The 21,442-nt window shown below is 41.0% G+C and overlaps 1 protein-coding gene across 2 annotated transcripts in view; it reads right to left on the reverse strand.

Moving 5' to 3' along the window:
- Window positions 1-16,109, reverse strand: part of MAN1A2 (mannosidase alpha class 1A member 2) — a 131,801-nt gene extending 115,692 nt beyond the window's left edge. Inside the window, exon 1 of one of the 2 annotated variants that reach the window (XM_021549098.4) lies at window positions 15,656-16,108. In XM_021549098.4, the coding sequence (XP_021404773.1) occupies window positions 15,656-15,963 (308 nt within the window). In that variant the 5' untranslated portion in view covers window positions 15,964-16,108. Of the gene's footprint in view, window positions 1-15,655 lie in introns of both variants that reach the window. The other variant, XM_021549099.4, reaches the window with a different exon arrangement.
- Between the last annotated feature and the right edge of the window lie 5,333 nt (window positions 16,110-21,442).

The following is a 21,442-nucleotide window of genomic DNA, read 5'->3' on the forward strand; positions in this document are numbered from 1 at the left end:
TGGCTCACACAGCATCAGTGCTACTCAATGTGCACACTCACTGTGGCACAGCAGCAGCACTGCATTTGTCTGAAAGACACAGAGTCTTGCAGTGCAAGATTGGCAGGATCACTCCCTTCCTTCTACGTGGCAGCAGTTTAAAACACAACCCTGCTATGCAGAAACTGGATGAATTGCAGGGCAACAACAGTAAAAAAAAAAAAAAAAAAAAAAAGTTTGAACTCAGTCTCCGAATATCCACAGTTTCCAGAACGAATTATGTGACATGTTGTGAGAAAAGCTCTAACAGGACAGGAGCTGCAGGCAATGTTCTGCTGTTAAATACAGTTGTCCTTGTTTCAGGGTGGAAATACATATATACACATACACACATGTAGTATATACACTGTGATTTAAAAGGTTTTCATATAAAATGACACAGGATAGTGCAGATATACGTAATGCTGCATTAACTGAAACAGAAATATAAGTTCTCCGATTCAGTACCGCTGGGACTAGTCAGAAGGAAAGAACACCAAAGCATTATACCTCTCCACTTAGCAAATCAGCCAAAACAGTAACTAAAGACAGAGCAACAAAATACCTGGAAATCATGACGTACAGTCTAATCTGCACTGTTTCCACAGAGCAGAACTCTATCTCATTACTCACAAAGTTCTTTACTCTTGTCAGTAAAGCAGAGGATAAGAGACAACTATATGACAAATTATTTAGCCTTCCAGGTGCTTTTAATAAGTTTCCACATGACAATAATCCCCACTGCTAATAAAATACACGATTTTGATTCAGAAGACAGACAACTGAATGTTGGTTTTTTGCCTTTTCAAAAAGACCAGAAAAGCAACACTAGATTAGTAACTCCCCATCCAAAAAAACTAAAAATGCAAGGCTCAGACTACTCAGTACATCTATAAATATGGAAAGCAGGTATTTGCACGTCAGATGAGAACACAGTCCTTATCACAGAAAGGGTGAGGGGGAAAGGGGTCTCTGGAGGTCATCTGATCCAATCCCACTGCTCAAGCAGGGTCACCTAGAGGTGGCTGCTCAGGATCACATCCAGATAGCTTCCAAATATCTTCAAGAATATAGGCATCATTGCCACAAATTATGCAGGAGTTTGCTCATTTGCTCCATTCCACGAAAAAACTGCACAAAATATGAATGTTAAGCTTCACTGTGCAAAAGATACCTTCCCTATTGAAATGTCTTCCCAACTGACTAAACAACACTGTTGACAGCCATCTCAGCAAAATCCAGGATGTAGTCTAAGGAAACATTGACTCATAAACAAGGTAAGGACGGTAGGTAACATTATGACAGTAAAGACCACAGAATGCAAAAAGAAAATGTACAAGAGAATAAACTATGATGTGTAAACTACTCTTACATTACAGATAATTCAGACAAAGATGACTTGGCATTCTTCAGGAATTGCTGAGCAAATCTTTGTTAATATATATCTGCAATCAAAATCTTGTCAGGACACAAGTGAAACAAAATACAGCAAATAAGCAATGTTTCAGCGGTATGTACATTTAGAACTACCATGTGTGCTTTTCACAAGCCAGTCATAGTATTAACACATTAAGCTAATGTAATGAAATGCTGATTTAAAGCTATCAGTTCTATTTCTAGTATCAGTAAAATACTTTTAATATTAGCATGTTTTACAAGCTACATATACAGGCTTTAGAAGTATGCAGCAGCAGATGAGCTGGACACAAACTACTCTCAACATGACCAAAACACACAGAACTATCACAGCCCAAAACATGAATTTAGAGCAATGGGAGAGCTGGGGGTATAAAATGTCTCAGCAATTTTACCTTGGAATTGTCTTCAACAATAGAATCTCAGGTTTTTCAGAGAGCTTTAGAAACGGTACATAGTACACAGCATTGTCTTCCTCTGTTCATTTGCAGAATAAAACAACATATGCATCCAGCATGTAAAGTCTAATTTCTTCTTCCTCTACCACCACCACATACAACTTTCTGAACTCCCAATAACAAAGTGCAGTTCAAGGATAGTCATAAGTACATGTTTGAGTCCTTCAAGATTAAATTAAAATCTGTTTCATTACTTAAAATTATTATGGCAATGTTCTTACCTTACTAATGAAAAAGAGTTCATTTCACTAACAAATACATCCACACTATAATAGCACATAATGAAGAAAGAGATTACTCAAGCAGGATAACACTGTCGATTTGACTAATGAAAGCTCTGGAAATGGAAAAAGACCCACAACCCTTTTCTTCATTTCACTGGCTGTAGGCAACCAAGTCATGTTTATTTTTAATTCAGATCTAATAGCTTCAAATACACTGGTCCAGAGTAAACAAGCATGCAGTCCCAAGATCACTAAACCAAGAATTTTACTCTTTTACAAAAATCCAGTGTGAGCTTGGGCTGAGTGCCTCCAAAAATAAACTGGTACCTTTTAAGAGGATTCTCTCATTGCTGTAAGCCACAAAAGGTAAAAAGTGTAACTGATGAGACACTAACTTAATTCAAGAGAAAAATATTGACTAAAAGCATAAAGGCTGAAAAAAAAGTGGAGCTGGAACATGTTGACTCAGCAAGATCAAGAATCAACCCACTCCAAGATCAAAGGAGGCTGGTATTTTCCTACCTTATACCTTGCAAGCCAGCAGGGACTCCTTGAGCTGGTAAGCACATTAATCCACAGTAAATTGCCTAACTGGCTAGGCTCTCTGCATGAGCCAGTAAATAATTGCTGTGTATCTCCTGCTTGAAGAACTTCTGTGCATGGTAGAAGATGCCGAACACTCACCCACAGTAATTTTAAAGACAGACTCTATTTCTCAAGACTAATGGTCTGGCAAAAGGTCATGTCCTTGCAGCCAATGTTCTGCATGGAAGAGAATATTAGCTGGAAGTTCTTTCCAACCCTAAAGTAAAGACACTGCAAAATTAAGCACTCAGACTAGGAAATGGAAGTTTTATTCCCTCCCCAGTAAATATTATGTCACCATCACTCACCATTTTGGATTCCAGAAAGAAGGTATGGGGCAAAATAAATAACACAAAACATGATATTTAAGATGGCTGTCAAAGCCTAATGTAACTTCATTTCTTGAGGATTTCTTTAGTGTTATGGAGCCTTTTACTCATTCCTTCTTCTCAGAGGTAAAAGTTCAGTCATTATCAACAGGTTAAAAGAGGCAATATTACCCATCCATGACCATAACATATTTTAGGACCACACCAAGCCTTTGTAGAAAAAAGGCTGGGCCAAAGGCTGTGATGTGAAAAACAGCATGGCTGTTCTGGTTTAGGGCAAATTTAGGTATCAAACATCCAAAGGGGTCCATCTAGAAAGCAAATTCAAATGGCCCCTCCCTCACCTGGTTTGGGAGACAAAAATTTCCTTAAAGAAAAGTGGAAAAATACCTGTTTATTTAACAAGCAAAGTAGTCAAAACATGGAAAAACGAATAATATTAAACAGTAAAGCTTCTCATTATTCTGAAGAGATGGCAAATTCAGAAAGTCCTTTTCATGGGGTGTGTCTTGGCTTGCTCAGTCTCTTATCTGTCCCTCTGGTGCTGGAAAATGCTGCACCCCAGGCCCTAGTGGGCTACAGCTGTGAGCTCCTGGGCTTTTGGTTCAAAGCAAGGCTCATCAATTCCAGAAAAAGAAAAAACACAGTCTGGAGAACTCCTCTGCCTCACCTAGCAAAAAAAACTAACTAAAAGCAAAGGAGTCCCACTGTCCATGCTGCAGACAAGACCATTCCTGAGAGAGTAGGCTGAAGCTCTTATCCCTGTGTTTTTGAATACAGCCACCTCAGACTTTTCATGGCTTCTTCTCCCCTCCTTCACTCTCAGATGTAGTTTAAGTTGCAAAACTTAATTCTGGGCTAAACAGATGAATGGGGATACAATTCAGCATCATAAAGTCAACCCCAGGACATTGGTATAAATGAATACAAGAAAAATTTCTGCGTTACACTTCAAGCCAACTCTTCCTATCCTTTCCTCCCTTCCCATCTCTAGAGAGCAGAGATGCTGCTGTTTTAGAAGTTCTGGACTAGAGAGCCACTGCACAGCCCTTGCCATTTCACTGTCCTGTTTTATTTCAACTGTTGAGCACTGAACTGAAAGCAGTAGGGTCAAACTGCTAAAAATAAGTGAACAATTCTATAAAAAAGAAAGGTAAAGCAGAAACTGAAAATAAAATACAAAACCAAAAACCATCTGCCACAAATGTGTTTGAACAGTTTGATGTAAATATAAGAGTTTCTAAATCTCAAAAGACATTCTATTTTAAGCATTACTGAATACCCTTTAAAGCTAGAAAGAGCAAGGTTATGGCTGATGAAATTTAAAGCAATTTTTTCAAGACAGCTTGGAAGAACTCTACTTGCAGTTTGTACAGGCTCCAGGAATTCTTTTCTTCTTAAAAGAATTCAGATATAGAATTTGTTAAGTATCATATTTAAGGAGTACTTACATTTTTTTATGCTTCCATATATTTTCTAGTTACTAAAACACTAGACAATATTACACAGCCTGCTTTTTTCCTAAAAATTCCACACTACGAATCCATGAAGGTTCAAAACAAATTTGCTAGAGAACCAAAGAAGAGCATGCAATTACAAATGACTCAAAAGTTACACACACTGCTTTGGACTTTGGGCTAGTTGCTAGTTAGTTTACTTGTTACACTATGAAAGGAAGTTCCATAGATATTTCCTTGGATGTTGTTTTTATTTTCCTTTTAAACTCAAAAGGTTCTTTACATTTTCCCAGGATCACCACCACCACCACATTCTAGAGATTGAAAAATTATTAACAAAATTAAGTATTTGAACGGACTAAGCCAAAATTTTGTGATGGGTACTGATCAGGTGGCTCATGTAAGTATCTCAACATCCCAGCCTAAGTAAGGGTGGCATTTTCTTTGTACTGCCTCAAGTTTCTCCGGCAAGTGTTCCTGCAGGTTACATTCCCACTTGAAATGTCACATATTTCATTGAGCATAATGATTCAGGCATCTTGCCAAATTGACACGAATATGTCAAGCCTCATTTTTCTTTGTAATAGCAGTAGATTGGATGATCTAGTCCCACTGTAGTGTGATGGCCAGATGCTATTCTGAGAAAATTATGTCTGAAGAGGGGAGACAGGGTGTCAAGCAAATGACGATGCATAACTGCAACAGCAAATCCATCTGAATAAAATTAGTGCTCAAGTGATTTATGGAAATCAAAACAAACATATCAAAAGACCACAGATGTATAAAACCTGAACCAAACTAAGGACCTGGGGTTCACATGGAGTGTTTAAAACACAATCACAACAATTCCATTGTTTCACCAACACACACAAAAACAAAATCAGCATCAGGCATTTGGCTTAGTGAGTCAATAAACTGTTCCCATTGCCTGTTCTGGCAAGCAGCGGCTGGCAAATACTGCAAGACTAACATGGGGCTAAGTAAAAGCCAGTCAGAAAGAACCACAAAAAAAAAAACCACTGGTGGAAGAGAACCTGGAATCTTTTTCAGATTAAGGAATACCAAGAATGATGGAGTGATTGCAGGGTTTATTGTTTGGTTTTGGGTAGGGACTTGAGTGGATTTTAGTCTTATTTTCACCAAAAAGCTTCTTTTGGCTACCAATAAAGTTGGTGGTTTGTTTAAAAACTCTGAATTATTTCCGATCATCATGTTCTATCTCTTTAAGAAAATACTGAACCAAGTTCATATAGAAGTTATTCATAAAAACTGCCAGTACAGTATCGGTCATCTCCTTAGCCATTGGCTTTGAAGTTTCACATTCGAGTACTTAAATGATGCCAGTGACAATTGATTATCCACCTCACTGGGCAGTTTAGAGATACCACATACACAGATACCTTAGTTTTCTTCCATAGGTATCAGACCGTCAAAATGACAAAGCTCCCAGACATGTTACAAAACTAAAAAAATTCTTAGTTATCAGTGTGACAGCTACTGAAGAGCAGTTAAGTTCCCTTCCAGCATCAGGGATTTGAAAAAGTAACTCATTTCACACAGAAACAGCTGTAACAGTGAAACTCTTTGAACTTTTCACTGCATGGATCTGGAGCAATTTAACAAGTGTAACAATTAGCAGATCCAGCTTGACTGTTTTTAAGTATCTAAATCAGGACAGTTCACGGTAACAACCAGTTAAAATCATGTGCAAGACATTGATAAAACTTAAGTTTTGTTTAATTGCTTGCATTATTTCACATTTGTTCTGATTTTTTTTTTTCTACTTATTGGAAAATGTCTGTATTACAGACCCATTAATATTTTAATTGTCATGGATTCCACTGTCTGTAAAAGGCAGAATTATTCACAAATTAGAAATCTGAATTGCCATTATACTCCTTATAACATCAGAACTCTGTGATGCAAAGAGCCGCTTACACCTCTGCAATATTTTCTTCTCCAGAACACCATGCATTGCAATTCAGAATTCACTACGTGTTACTTAATCACTTGGAGAACACTTTCCACTCAAACAGAAGCCAGTGACAACAGAACAGATGCCTTTAGGAAACTAGGGATGTGTGATTACAGTACTGGAAAAACAGACACATGCTTGCATCATCTGCAATTATTAAGTTTAGAATTAAATACTCATCAGTGTTTCCAAGATAAAACTGATTAAGAGATTTAAAAGGTCACTAGAAACACGGTTCTAAGTCAAGCTACTTCATGTTATCATTTTTTCAAGACAAAATACTTTCTTTCTGTGAGGGAAAAAAAAAAATAAGAAGAGGGGAGAAATAACCAGGAAAATAACTTCCCTCTTCTCTAAGCATCTTTCCCACTACTGCCATCTCAAACAACCCAAGAGAGTGGCAGGTCTTCTTTCAAGTTTTGTTTTTAAAGTGTATAGCAAATTCTATTTCATAAAAGTAATGAAAACAAACAGGAAGTTTGTGGTCCAGAAAGTCAGCTCTGGATTATGATTCACTAAATATACTGCAGAAAGGATGCAAGTATTCTGAAGCAAAAGCAGAGCCTCTAACTTGCATTGGGAAAACAGCAAATAGCCCTGCAAATGCAATACATCGGTAAAGATAGCAACATACCCAGAAAAATCTGCTGAGGAAACAGCACATGGCTGTAAGCTATTCTTACTAGCCAACAAATCTAAACCAGGAATAGAGCCCAGTATATTCAACCCAGGTTTGTTTATCCAGCAGGATAATTAAAGCAAGAAGATGTGATCTTCCCATTCCCACTGAACGATTTAAGGAATATAATGCTCCCACAAACTGTATGTTTTTTTTCGCCCTTTGTAAGTACATTCAAGTTGATCCAATATAAAGTAAATTGGATTATTTTGATTTACCACTGATGGTCACCTGCTTTTAAGTGGCCTGATGGTATACTTCAGCCTTAAAACATGTCAACAGGTCACAGAGAGATATGATAACAAATTACTGAGAAAATACTTACACAGCTTGTCTGTGCAAGCTTCAGATGCCTTGCTGACCTGCAAATGGTGCTAAAACTCAGCTGAGATGCAAAACTCAGCTTGCAAAAGACTTCCAAATGGGTACTAGCAAACAGAAAAAAATGGAGCAGCTCTTTATGAAGACAGGCTGAGAGAGCTGGTGTTGATTCAGCCTGGAATGAGCTCCATGGAGACCTTCTACCAGTCTTCCAGTACCAAAAGGGGTCCTACAAAAAAGCTAGAGAGGGACTTTTTACAAGGGTGTGTAGTGATAGAATAAGAGAGAATGGCCTTAAACTGAAACAGGTTTAGATAAGATGTTAGGAAGAAATTCTTTACTCTGAGGGTGATGAGGTACTGGAATGAGTTGTCCAGAAAACCTGTGGATACCCCATCCCTGGAAGTGTTCAGGGCCAGGCTGTACGGGGCTTTGAGCAACCTGGTCTAGTGGAAGGTGTCTCTGCTTTTGGAAGGGGAGCTAATAATTGATGTTCTTCCAGATACCTTCCAACCCAAACCGTTCTAGGATTCTGTGAAAATTGACACTTCTGCATGCTGGCATTAACAGACACAAAGTAATCTCATTGAGGAGCTCTTAGAGCTTTATATAGCAAGAAAATACTTTTGTCACATGCACTCCCTTAAAACTGTAATTTTGCTCATGCCATACTGATCAGATTACATAATGTTAAGCCTAGTGAAAACCTCAAACTTGATCTCTCAAATAGAGTCACAGAAAATAACTATCTGGCCACTGGAAGCTGCAATAGCAGTGCTGCTGCAAGGAGCTGGGGAAGCACTTCCAAAATCCTCTGGTGGGTTAACAGTTAACTAACAAGTAACAGAGCACATCAAACATCAACAAAACTCATGCTGAATACAATATGCAAGGTAATCCAGTTCACAGGTGTGCATCATAAGAATATTTAGAAGAACAAAGACAGCAAGACAAAATTACAAATATGATTCAATATTTGGGCAAATAAATCCTCTGAGAAACAGAACCAACACACCCCTGTATTTCAAACATGAATGGCCTTTAGCTTTCTGTCCCAACGCTTTCATTACTACTTCAATAAACACACCCCATTGCTACTGCTATGCCACAAAACCCAGGTTTGCCTTACCACAGCATTCATTTCCAACCAGCCTTCTTTAACAATCAGTGAAGAACAGAAGACTCATGCTGTGGCTGGCTCAAAATTACATTTGTGCAGACTGACTAGCAGCAGCAGAAGTATCACAAACTACTCTTGGGCTCTGTGATCCTTCCTTCAGCACTGCTCTCAATTAAGGTCTTTCCCTCAGCACCAGGGCACACAAGCTAGAGAAATGTAATTCTAACAGGTCAACCTTTGCTAGTGATTGACTGGGAAAAAGGAGGGAATAGAGAAGAGCCAAGGATCAGTGAGAGCTACAATGTGTCCACAGCACATCCACATAAAGTTTGTTTGCTTGAGAGACAAGGCCAGAAAGACCTTTCAAAAGCAGTTCTCTAGAAAACAAAAGAATATTACAGCTTACTTATTAACCAATCTTCTCTGTGTTTTTTTTTTTTTCCTTTTCCTCTTTAAATTTTAGAAAGGCTAGGGTACCTGGTTACGTACTCTGACAAGAGTGGAAGGAATGGAAGTTACCAGAGAAAGTTATCTCCCTTACTATTTATCATTTAGTATTTGTAGAGCTCAAAAATAATACAGAAACTCCACATCCTTGAGTGAATAGATAAAGTTACATAATTTGCTCTATACTAGGCACTAGATTAGACAACATAAAGACAAAAGGAATCAAAAGCCTACAGATTTTATGAGCAAACATATGACAAGAACTTAGTCACCAAAACTTTTCCCAATCTTCCTCCACCATGAATACATGTATTCACTCTAAATAAAACAGTTACAGGCATATAGGACATTTGGAGCTCACCAATTTTTTTATTTCAAGGTTTGAGGTGGCAGGAAAAAGGCATTTATTTTTTCCCTTTCTTGCCCCTTACTGGCTTATTGGCCTGTTGAGCACCCCTCTCCCCACAGTTTACTTGCAACTAACTCGTAATTCAGTAAAAAAGTGATAATCTAGTTAATGAATTAAGACAGATGACAGCACTACCTTGAGCCTGCTTCTGAAAATGAAAGGAAAATAACAAATTCCACAAACTATTCCCAAACATGTGTTCCTACAGAGTAGGTTCCTACTCTGTTAGCCTGAATAACTACTGTGAGAAACAGCTGCCTACCCATGAGACCAGACTTTTCTCAACATTGAGAGCTGCAATAATTAAAAGTGAAGGATGGTAGAATAAAAGCACTGACCATATTTAGAATTTTACAGGCTTCTTAGGGATGTACATAAGAAAAAAGGCATTACAAAATTTGTCCTCTTTGCCCATATTCAGCCTCAGTTCAATTGTTATGAAAACATGTACACATAACACACATGCATGTAAAACTAATTACAAGTTTGGTATTATTTGTTGTAAGGAAGAAAAAACATGTAACTCAGAACTAGCCCAGTAGGATTGAGATGCTTATATTTACTACAGGAAACTGAAAGGACCAGAAGATGGGGGAACTCTTGTAGTGCTTTATGCCCACAACTAGCCATACTGCTTACTACTGCCTGCACTGCTACCATCATCAAGCAACCCACATTTATGCTAAAGTTCTTCTGAGATTTTAATCTACAAAACTCCAAATGAACCAAATTGCTACTGCCTTCCACCCACTAGCTGGCATAAATCCAGCCAGCAGGCTTTCTGCAGTTTTCCCACGCCTGATTGTTTCCCATCATGTAGACAAAGTGTAGATCATGCAGAAAAGCAACAAGTTCAAGCCTTTTTTTTTTTTTACTGGAAAGGGAAAGAACTGAAGAATACCAGCACTCAACTCCTCTCTTTCATAATACAGGAAATACTTTGACTAATTGAAGTACAGCAAGATAACATGAAGAAAGCAGCACTCTACATATGATGTAGGCTGCTCAGCAGATTGGGGGGAAGGAGGGAGGACATCTAAACAGATGGTCTAAAATTTACATTTTGTATTTCAAAGTTGAAAGCATTTCTCAGCCTACAACATAAAGCACTAATTTCAGCAGAACCTTAGAAATAATCCAAGAGGGCACCTCTCCCACTGTCCAGTGTAACTTCAGGAAAAATCCCAATTACGTTTAAGGTTATAATGTGGGCACTCCAGAAGACATCAAACTCCCATAATTCTTCAAGTACCATCATAATCTCTCAAGTCTCTTCTCAACACAGGCTCCAGAGGAAAGAATAACGTGTGGCCACTAAAAAACTCCAGCTAAGAAAAGTCTTCAAATAAAGAAGGTCAGTGCTGTTGCAGAAGCTTCAGCAGCTGAAGACTGAACCAGGCAGTTACAGGTCAGCTTCACCCTAGACATATGAGACATTTCTGAAGCCTGACTTGGAACACACTGGCTCGAGAGATGTCACCATGAGGACTTGTATTTCCTGAATGTGGCACTCCAGAAAATCCCTGATTCTAGATCAAGCATCTCAGCTTAAAATCAGTGCCCACATTTCAGAGAGACTATGGGGACTCTGCCCTAAAGGCTCAATCTCATGCACTGAAAAATTGAATGGTGTGGGAGCTGGGCTGCAGACATTAGAGTAGTTCCTGATTTTTCAGGGGAAAAAAGCAGGTTCCCTGAATCACAATAGCAAATACTCTTAATTTCATTAATGAACTGTGCCCCAAGTAAAGTTGGAAAGGAAGAGCAAGGAGTTTTATGCACTTTTATACTCGATGGCATGGCAGAGGATGACAGAAGACACTGATCCCACTGAGTAATAGAAGCTAAATTATCTCCTCTGCCCACTTTTACTAAAGCTAAGTAATATAGATGAGAGAAGATAAAGGGATTCAAAAGAAGCATATTAAGCTCTTCATGTTCCTTTTTTAAAAAGCACAGAAATTAGAAGAAGAAATTAAAACCAAAAGCATCTCAGAATAATTTATTATTTTCACCTCCTAAGAATAGAGACAGTCACTGCTACTACCAAAGAGACAAACACATACTGAGCAACAGAAGAAAGAGCATGCAGCTACTGCCATACAACTGCTGACCCACAACTCATCATATCAGACTACAGAGCTTCCATCTTTGCATAACACAGCAGTCAGTATTCCTCAGCATTCCAGAAACAGAGTCAAAAGCATGATTTAAACAGATCTATACCCACTGCCACACAGAGGCCAAGGCTATTGAGGTGGGCACTTGTATTAGCAGCAGCTGCTGTCAACCTGATGACTTGAGGGTTGGTGAGGTTTTTTTCCAGACAGAAATTTTGACTTGAAGTGATACACAGGAATTCATCAGCTCAAGATACATCTTCACAAGTTCTGAAGGCTTGAAGTGTTTGCCCAGCAGCAGTCCAAGTGCTGCTACAAAGTAGCTATGAGCTCATAAAATTACATTATTTGTTGCCTCTAAGATTAATGTATTTTCACCACAGAAATGGCCTTAGCTTTTGTCAAGTAATACAGAGAGCAGCTACTTTCACACATTAAAGAAACAAGTCTTCTCAATTTACATATTGCAGATAATCTTATTTTTAAAAAATCTGAGAACTCAACGAGATTACAGGGCATTTGCAGTCTCACTCATTTGCATCAGATGCAAAGAAGCTATAAGAATGTCTTGGTTTACTTCCAGAGCTATCTTTTAGATCTGGTAGTGAAGAATGAAACACCACAGACACTTGAAAAGTAACTGGGTAGTAAGAAACACCTTAAGTATCTTTGTGCAGCAAGAGATGCAAAACTTTGGGAAAATTACAGTTATCTAAAATCATGTAAGAAATTTTGGGTGCTACACAAGTTTGTTTGGCAAGATGTGTCTTCAAAACCATGCAGCTCTCATTCCAGAATCTCTGCAATATCCTATTTGAAATGGAAAGAAGCTCATCTTCAGGAAATGAAATTATTTTTTAAAACTGTGATATGTGTATGCACATATCTTCTTAAGTCCTGGACTAATCCTTTCCACTCTCCCTCCTCTCAAAGGCAAAAATTTGTGGTACACCTTCCCAACATTACTCACTTATTCCCCACGCACTACCCTGCAGGAAGAGCTTACAGATGAAACAAACAGCTGAAAGTGAGTGTTACATTGCAATACAGACCATCCATTTCCCAAACACAAACTGCAGTTTTACTCCAGATTTTAACCATCTTCTTAGAATAAATGTGTTTTTCTCCGTAGATAGGCAAGAACATTGTAATTCTTGAATAAATATTTAAGACCGTGAGGAATGGAGTCGGGACAACCCCCCCTCCCCAAATTTTTCTGCCTGGAAGGGGAAAACAAAAGACAGGAGCAGTAAAGAAAACAATTTAATGGAAGATGTAAAGTTAATGTCAGCAAGGGGTAACCACTGTAACAATAAAAATAAAAGCACTCAAGAATGTCAAGGGTGCCCAGGGGAAGAGGTGGGAAAGCATGCAAGGAATACAGAGAAAGTCCAGTGGGAACCATTGTTTGCACACCCAACACTAAAGCATGGTTGGTACGATGATTTTCTACCTACATCACTGCTGCATTTTTCTAGAAGATAGAAATACAAATATTTTCCAGTAGCCTACAAAACTAAAGACTTGAGTAAGGAAAAATGAGTATTAAAATATTATAGCCTATATACCAAGGGAGCAGTATAATAAGATGTGTGGTTTATCATTTGATAGACATCAATACCAGCATTTACAGAATAAACACTTTCCTTTTTAGTGACTAAATCAAAACATCTGTCACTTCATAATCAAGTGTCTACTTCATAGGAATGACCTTTGATCCAATTAGTTCCGAAGGCCCTCGATTTCTGGAAATGCAACTTGTCAATCCATCCTCACCCTTCACACTGCAGAAGGGTGATCCTCCTTCATATTAGAATTAGGTTAACTTCTCTTGATCTAACTCCTCTGCCTCACCCAAAAAACAACACTTACAAAGGAGCTGATGCCTGACTTTACCCCTTGATAGTAAGGAAAACAAATTTTTCCATCCTAAACTGCAACAGTAAGTAATCCAGAGCTCACCACTGAAGATCCTACACTTTCTCAAAATACCATCTGTCAATATCCCTGCAATCCAGGAGAAAGAACCCCACAATGAAAATGACAGCATGTGTTTTCCATTATGGTAAACAACCACATCAGCCCCAGGCTGATGGCAAAGAGCCCATTGATAAAACTGTGGTAATTGGCCAAAGTTATTTCAAAAGTAAAGCACATAACTCTGCTTCACAATGCATACTGTGACATTCACACAAGGGTCATACAAGCAGGTTAAACAGACAGGCTTTTTAAGTAGTTAAGATACACCCGGTTTGCAAAGCTAAATCAACAGGAACAATAAGTATTCTTGCTCAAATAACAACTCAAAAAATGAACACGACAGGGAAATTTTGGATGGAGGGCAGGCGGGAGGTACACACAGCCATAGCACTACAGGAACAATAGGACAGTTAAATGATGTCAGGATAAACACTTTGTTTAAAAACAGATCCCAAACAACCAAAATGCATTTAGCTCTGACAATTGTAAGCTACTGCTTACCTACACATGACACAAAAAAGTAGTCCTTCTTTCCTAAAGCTGTGGCCTCAGTAACTAAAAGAGGGAACCTGGAAAGGATTCATATGAACTATCACTATCAACAGACTCCTATTTTCTACAGCCCATCTACTGGGCAACACAAGGTACAACAGCCACAGCTGGAGTTTTGAACATTTCCGAACTCTTCATTTTGTTTCATGTGTCCTATATTTTAGAAACTCATTTTGACTGTATGTGCTACAGGGACTGGGGAAGCTAAGAAATAAGATCACACACAGAGAAGAAAAAATAAATAAACCCACACAGTGAAAGACAAGAACTTCAAAGGCATATCAGATTTAGACAGTCTCTATGTTTAATGTAGTGTTTAACCACACCAGAAATTAACATCATAGAAAAAATAAGTCCTTGTTAAATGTTAAGAACCCATGCCCTCTCAGGGAGAAAGGGCTCATAGTAAGTGCCCCAAGACATCCAACAGCAAAGATGCCTTAAGGAAAAATACCATAGTATTCACATGTTCTTTATAACTCATAAGAGATTAATACAAATAAGTAAATTAAACCCTCTCATTTTAATCTCATACAAATAACCTTAAAATAATTCTTACGTCAATAAAATATATTTTAAGCTGTTTTCAAAGGAACACTGTAAGCATAAGTAACCTTTCTTTAAAATTCCCTGTATTACTAATTTGAGTAGAAAAGCAGGTATTTTATCACCCACCATCATATTTTAACATATTTTTGACAGTAGAGACAGATCTGTCAGCTTCATTAAGATCCAGGCAACAGGGTAGGATTTAGGCACTGAAGTATGTTAGAAGCAAATATACTATATAATCATCATTTAAGGTTTTTTACCTCCGTTTTGAATGTTTAACTTCACATGATCCAGTCCTGAACATTTAGAGGCGTGCACCACACAAAGCTTTAGGTGGCCCCTAAAAAGCTGTAGATACAGCATATCCACCCTTGGTACTCTTATTTTATCTGTGATTTCTTTACACTAGCAAATACAATTAAGGAAACTCAGCCACCGGCACCTTCAATCGTCTAGATTAACATTAGAGCAAGTGATTTTAAGGGCCAGAAAAAGGCAATTGTGCCATCTGCACTAGTTCTGTGTCCTGCACGTCATAGGCTGACAGCCTCTGGATCACAGCATGAAGTCTTTTTCAGATCAAAGTTCTTGTGCACTAGTCAGCAACAAGCAGCTGTTTTGAGTAAGCACATAATAGCTCTAGAAGAGATGCGGCAGTTTTTCAGTCACTGACACTGCCTCCACAAATACCATAACTTAACCCCCTTCTTTCCACGCCTGATGCATGGAATTGGCTAGAGTGAGAAAACCAATCAGCCGCTGGAGGACACCTCGTATTTGCCCTCCCTGCTCTATCTCGCCAGAAGTCTAAATTCACACTGGGGAAGGCAACATGGAGCCACAGCTACATATGGCAGCTGGAGGACGCAAGGCGAGCGCTCAGAAGTTGATACACGCTGGGGAGACACGAGGATGTCGGCGAGAGGAGGGAAAGCAGCAGGGGAAGGACCTATTTTAAGGGCTCTCTCCCGGTCACCCAGTCCCGCTCCCTTGCCGGCGAGCGAGGCACCCACCTGTGCCGGTGCTCGTCGTGCCCTTGCCCGTGGATAAGGAAGCCGCCGAGGTTCTTGCCCCCTTTGCTGGTGTCCACGTGGGGAATGAGCACATCCTCCAAGCCCAGGTCAAAGCGCTTGTGCTTCGAGGAGTCGGGGAGGAAGAAGAACGCCCCGAAGCACAGGGTGATGAAGGCACTAAGAATAAGGAGCAGGATAAATTTTTCGGAGAGTCTCAAGGTAGCCCTGTGGTGCGGGAAGGCGGAGGCCCCCAGGTTCAGCGGGGGCAGCCTCCGCCCGGAGAGCGGCAGCAGGGCGGGAGTGGTCATCCTTCCGCTAGCGACTCCCCGGCGGGGCACGGCTCATCCCCTCAGCCCCTGCGGAGGGCGGCCCCGGCCCGGCTCGGGGGCTGCGGGCGGCTGCACCATCACCATCCTCCCCGCGGGCGCCGGAGGAAGGGAGGACGGGGGAGGGGGGGAGGCCGGGCCGCCCCGACGGCCCCCGCCCCCAGGGGGGCTCGGGCCGGGGCGCGGTCGCCCCGCTACCTGCGCGCCCCCTGCCCTCCTTCCCTCGCCGCGGGGCCAGCCGGGCCCGAGCGAGCGACTCCGGTCAGCGGCGCTCCCCGAGCTCCGCGGCCGCGGGGCTGCGGGACGAGCGGCAGCGGGGAGCCGGGGGCCCGGCCTGGCGCGCGGCGTCGCTCCAGCCGCGTCCCCTCGTCCGGGCCGGGCGGAGGCGCATCCCCCTGGCCGCGCCGGGGCCCCGCTGCGAACGGCGCCGGGAGCGGCCGCCGCGCCGGTCCCGCTCCGGACCCTCTGCCCGCCCCCACGGCGCCTGCGCGGCGGCGGCGGGCGGCGCACGCGCGCGGGGCGGGGGCGGGGCGGGGCGGGGCCGGGCTGAGGGCGCCGCGCCGCTCGCGGGGGAGCGTCGCTCGGACCGGCGGCTGCGGGAAACGGGCGATGGGTGGCCGCAAAGATGCTGAGCGGGCTGGAGAGCTCTCTTTTAGTCTAGAGAAGGCCGAGAGGGGATCCCGTTAATGCACGTAAATATCTCGGTGATGGGTGCCTAGAGGATGGTGCCAGACTCTTTCCTCTGGTGCCCGGCGACAGGGCGAGGAGCAGTGGTCATAAACTAAAACACAAGAAGTTTCACCGAAACAGGAGCAAGAACTTGACGCTGAGGATGGCAGAGCACTGGAACATGAAGATCCATGGAGTTTACCTCTCTGGGGACATTGAAAAGCCACCTGGATGCATTCCTGCTCTATTATTTGCACATAGTAACCTGCGCCAGGTGACCCTGCCTTGGCAGGGGGTTGGACTAGAGGATCTCAAGGAAATCATCCTGGGCACCCCATAAAACAGGGCCCCATGACAAGGTTTCATGCAAAAGCAAAAGGAAAGCCCTGGTCAAGGGAGCTGCAGGAACAAGATTCAGTGGAGGTCACAGAACAAAAGTAGGTTCATAAATTTGGGAAACAAGTTGCACCTGCAGCTTTCTTCAGAGTAAGGTGTTTTCCGCATTTTAAAGGTTTAATAATAACGCCAGAGACTCAGGTACTCACAGATTATAGAGACCAGAGTCTGTTTAGTGAACCTGGCAGCCAAACCTGAATCACAGCTAAGGAGGTATGAAGGCAGGGGAGGGAACAGGTCAGCTCAGCCTGCTGAAGTAAAGCTAACTGAGCTGGAGAGGACTTCCCAGGTGCAGGCGACAATCCCAGGTTCCAGTAAGAGTGACAGAATGAGAGCTGAACTGAAGCAGCAGGCAGCAGCTCCCTGCAGGAAACCTTCCTGCTGAGACAAGCTCCAGAAGGAAGAGGAATCCCATGTAGAGGTGTAAATACACAAAGAAAGTGAGAGAGAAAACACCAAGTCACATGTCCTGCAGATAGACAAAGCAGACACAAAGCCAAGAGTGGTTTCCAGTACCACAAATGCTGCCAACGCCCATGAGTGGGGTGCCTTGATCCCTGTCACAGCAGCTGGAATCTGAGCAATGCAGTTTGATAACAGCAGTCCCAGGCATTTAGGTTTGTTATCTGGCTTATAGTTTGTTTTACGTGTTTCGAATTTGTGGAATTATGCTGGCCTGTGAAAAAAGAACTCCCAAGTCCAACTGGATGTGCTGCAGGTTAGTCCTCAGCTGCTCATCTGAGTGTGGTTTGCTATGAAAATTAAGCCCTCAAGAAAAGTTTATTTGGGAGATCTCCAGGGAAGGAAAGCAGCTGAGCTAATAAAAAATACTCTTGACAGTCTATATAGTAGCACAGGTCTAGGAGCGTCAAAAAAATTCAGATTAAGAAACACTTAGGGCCAATCAAGTTAGTTGAAGTTAACTGCTCAAAGTAAAGGAGACCTTGACAAGATTAATTTCTCTGCTCTGACCACTCCTTATACCCTCACAACCAAGCTCTGAATTCCCCCTTGCTGGATCTTACTGCATACCATGTTGGAGCTGTTGGCCTTTCCCATCTCTTTGCTCAGCTAAACTCTTCCATCAACTTACTTTGCTTCCTCTTCTCCATTTTCTACAAAGAAATGCTATGACATTGCCATGCAGCAGACAGCTGGGCCCTGCTCAGTAATCTTGCACTAGTGAAAAGCAGAATAGAGTGAGAAATTGCCATGAGGTGATAAAACCCAAAAAGCCAGTGTGGGGCAGAGATACCAAAGAGAAGACAAACAAAAAGAGCTGTATTATCAGTGATACTACAATGCACTCCAGTCAGTACAGCAACTAAACCCAGCATTGAATGTTGTTAAAACAGGATTAACATGCTTCAACTGGTCGCTGGCCATTTCAACTGTCTTCTAGTTTTGATCTGGTAAAGTAAATTATCTTCATATATGTTCATGTCTTCGCTTGTTAAATTGCTTTTACACACAGTCTGGAAAACAAAGATGAAGACTTTTGTTCTTCAGTTTTTTGCCCTTTCCTTCACTCTTCTCTGCCAACTGCTAGTTTTTCCTTTGCTTTAAAAGACTGAGCAGAAGTCTCCAATTTCTTTAGAAAATGTTTATTTGTGTTTAGTTTATTGGAAGAAAGTGACATTTCTGTAGTTTTTTTAGTTTATTATGACCTTTCCAAATTCTAAAGCATCTGTGTCTAAACCATAATGAAGTTTTGTATTTCTACAATTTTGTGCTTGTTTTGACTTTCTTACTTTTTACCAAAGTCTATTAGTAATTTTTCATCCTTTGGTTCTGTCATACTGGGTAATATGCATATCCCTGTAAGTTTGCCAGTGATTTTCCACGCTGCAGTGGTGTTACTCTGTAGCTGAACAACATTAAATATAGAACTATATTGAATTAGTTGGGTTTTGTGAGCCTGTGCTACACTGTATAGATTTTGCATCTATTCGTGTTTTATCACAGATACCCAGAACACTCTTGAAAGTGTCCTGAGCTGAAACATAAAGGTTTGCACCAGAATCAGGAATTTCCTGTACTGACTGCCTTGACTTTGATCAATTGCTAATGTAACTGGGAACTTGAGGTCCAAAAGTGCTTGATCATCAGTACTAAAGTCACTGAATTTCCACAAGCCAACATTTCTAAAAAGCTATTAGGGCAGTTCACATTTTTCAGAGGTACACAAAGTAAGTCTTGTAGAACTAGAGAGCCATATCACTTTCTCGAAACTGCAGTGATCCTTTCTAGCGTCAGAATTTGGGCACACAGTCTGGATCCATTATTTGCAAAGCCTCTTCTTCAGTTTTCTCTCCAAAACTGTCCAGCCTTTCCAGGTTCCATGGAAAATCTGATGTAGCTTGAAATAGCATTCATGTTCTCTTGGACTCAATGGTGACTGGGTCCCAAGAGCACATTCTTCATTAAATCCAGTCTCTAGACTCACTAGTGGCTTCTGTGACTGTCTTTATGTTTTTCCCCCTATCCCTCCAATCACAGCTTCTCTGAAAAAGACTTTACCCTCAGCCAAGCTTTGCCACAAACCTTTGTTCTTGGGCCCATTGCCCTGCTCTCTATATCCTCCTCCTTGTGTTGCTGGGTGTATGTAAACATACATTTTACTATTATTTCTATCACAATAATAATCTCAAATCGACCTTTGTATTTCAGATCCCATTTTCTTCCAAGCAACCCTATAGCTTTACGAGGAAGACTAGCCTTGTTCAGCCTTAATGTGGCTATAGCAGGATGATTATTTCTGTCCTAATCTCATTCGCCTCATTCTATTTTCAATTGAGATGAGAACACACTCTTCTCCTAATTCAGACCTCTATCATGTGCAAGGTCTTCTGCTCTGAATTCTCCCTATGTCCTCACATCCAAATTCTCTCTCACACCTTGCTGAGTTTTTTCTCTGTAACATATCAAAGATGTGAACTTTCTGATCCATCACCTCAGCCAAACTATTCCACCTAGGTATTATCATGCCTCCTTGTCTCTGGTTCTGAAAAAGGCAGTATTTCACTTTTCATATCCATTCAGAATGCTTCTGGAAAGGCATTTTCTTTGTGAGTGACTGCCCTTTCTGTGTCACTTCAAGCTTTGCATCTTCCCAATCTTTCCTGACATGCCTTCCCCCACTCCTAGCATTTCTGATTCATCACTAAGACACCAGCTCCTCCTACACCCAGTTGGACCATAATATGAGCCTCCAGCACCTACTTATTAATGTTTCAAGTACTTCCATACTTTCTTCTATGCTTCCCTAAGGCATGAAAGGGCTTGCACATCAAAAAGAAATTTGGGAGCCATGAAAGTGTATTAGACTACATCAGAAAATTTGCAGCTATGAAAACTGAACTTACTCATGGCATCTTCTTTACAGAGACACAAAATGAGCATAAATATCAGATTGTAAAGGAAAATGTGGTATCTATGAGTTGCATATTGGAATCAGCAGCAGCAATGTCATTCTTTGGCTTAAAAGTGAAAATAAGTTTTCCAGGGATGGTCAGAAAATAGAGCCAAGAGCTGCACAGCTTCAAGGCCTTAAAACCAAATAGTTGCCTGTAGTGTGCACTGGGAAGACCATCCCTGAATTATTGCAGCATGTTAAATGCATGGAAGAGATTGTGTAACAAATTAAATATATCACCTGCTTAGTGGTCTGGTTTTGCATATGGTGAGACTTGATGGCTGAGGCTGTCCCTGGAAATAAAAATGAAGCTGATCATTCAGATGGACACAAATCTCACACATTTGATGTTTGACATCCTAGCACAATCTGCTTTAAAAGAGAAACAGGATTTATGCCCCATTTGTGCAATCCTAAAAATAGAATTGCTAAGACATCTTTACTATAATAGAGATGAGAAATTTCTAAGTAAATAAATTATAGCTTCCCATTGCCAGAAGTTTATTACAGAAATGAGTCAAGATAAAGATTTTCAACATTATAAAAAACAAGTCAGAGTCTGCTTTGAAACATAATTAGAAAATCCTGTCACCCATTGCCACAGGCATACTGAGATGGACAACATTTAACAGTAGCAGATCAATCAGTGTTGAAAGGGTCATGTTTTTCTTAGAATTCCATCCCTAGTCTGGTGAGCGCTACAGGAGAGCGTGAAAATCAAGTTCATATTTCACAGTGAAGCATTCTTCCATTCTGGAGAGGGCAGATTAAAATTTGGCTGGAAAAGAGAGAGATTCGCTCCCTTGCAGCTGTGTTTTGGAATATCTGCCTGTCCCCTGTTCTTCTATGCAGATCTTCGTGCCTGTCTCAATGAGCCTCCCTGCAGGCATATGAACCCAACTGCACTGATTACTTTGCAGAACTGGGGGTTAGAAATTACAAAGCCACATGCTTTATAATTGCAAAGTCACTAACTTATCC

This window comes from Lonchura striata, chromosome 1 (assembly GCF_050655825.1).
Source record: "Lonchura striata isolate lonStrDom1 chromosome 1, ASM5065582v1, whole genome shotgun sequence".
Classification (NCBI taxonomy): Eukaryota; Metazoa; Chordata; class Aves; order Passeriformes; family Estrildidae; genus Lonchura; species Lonchura striata.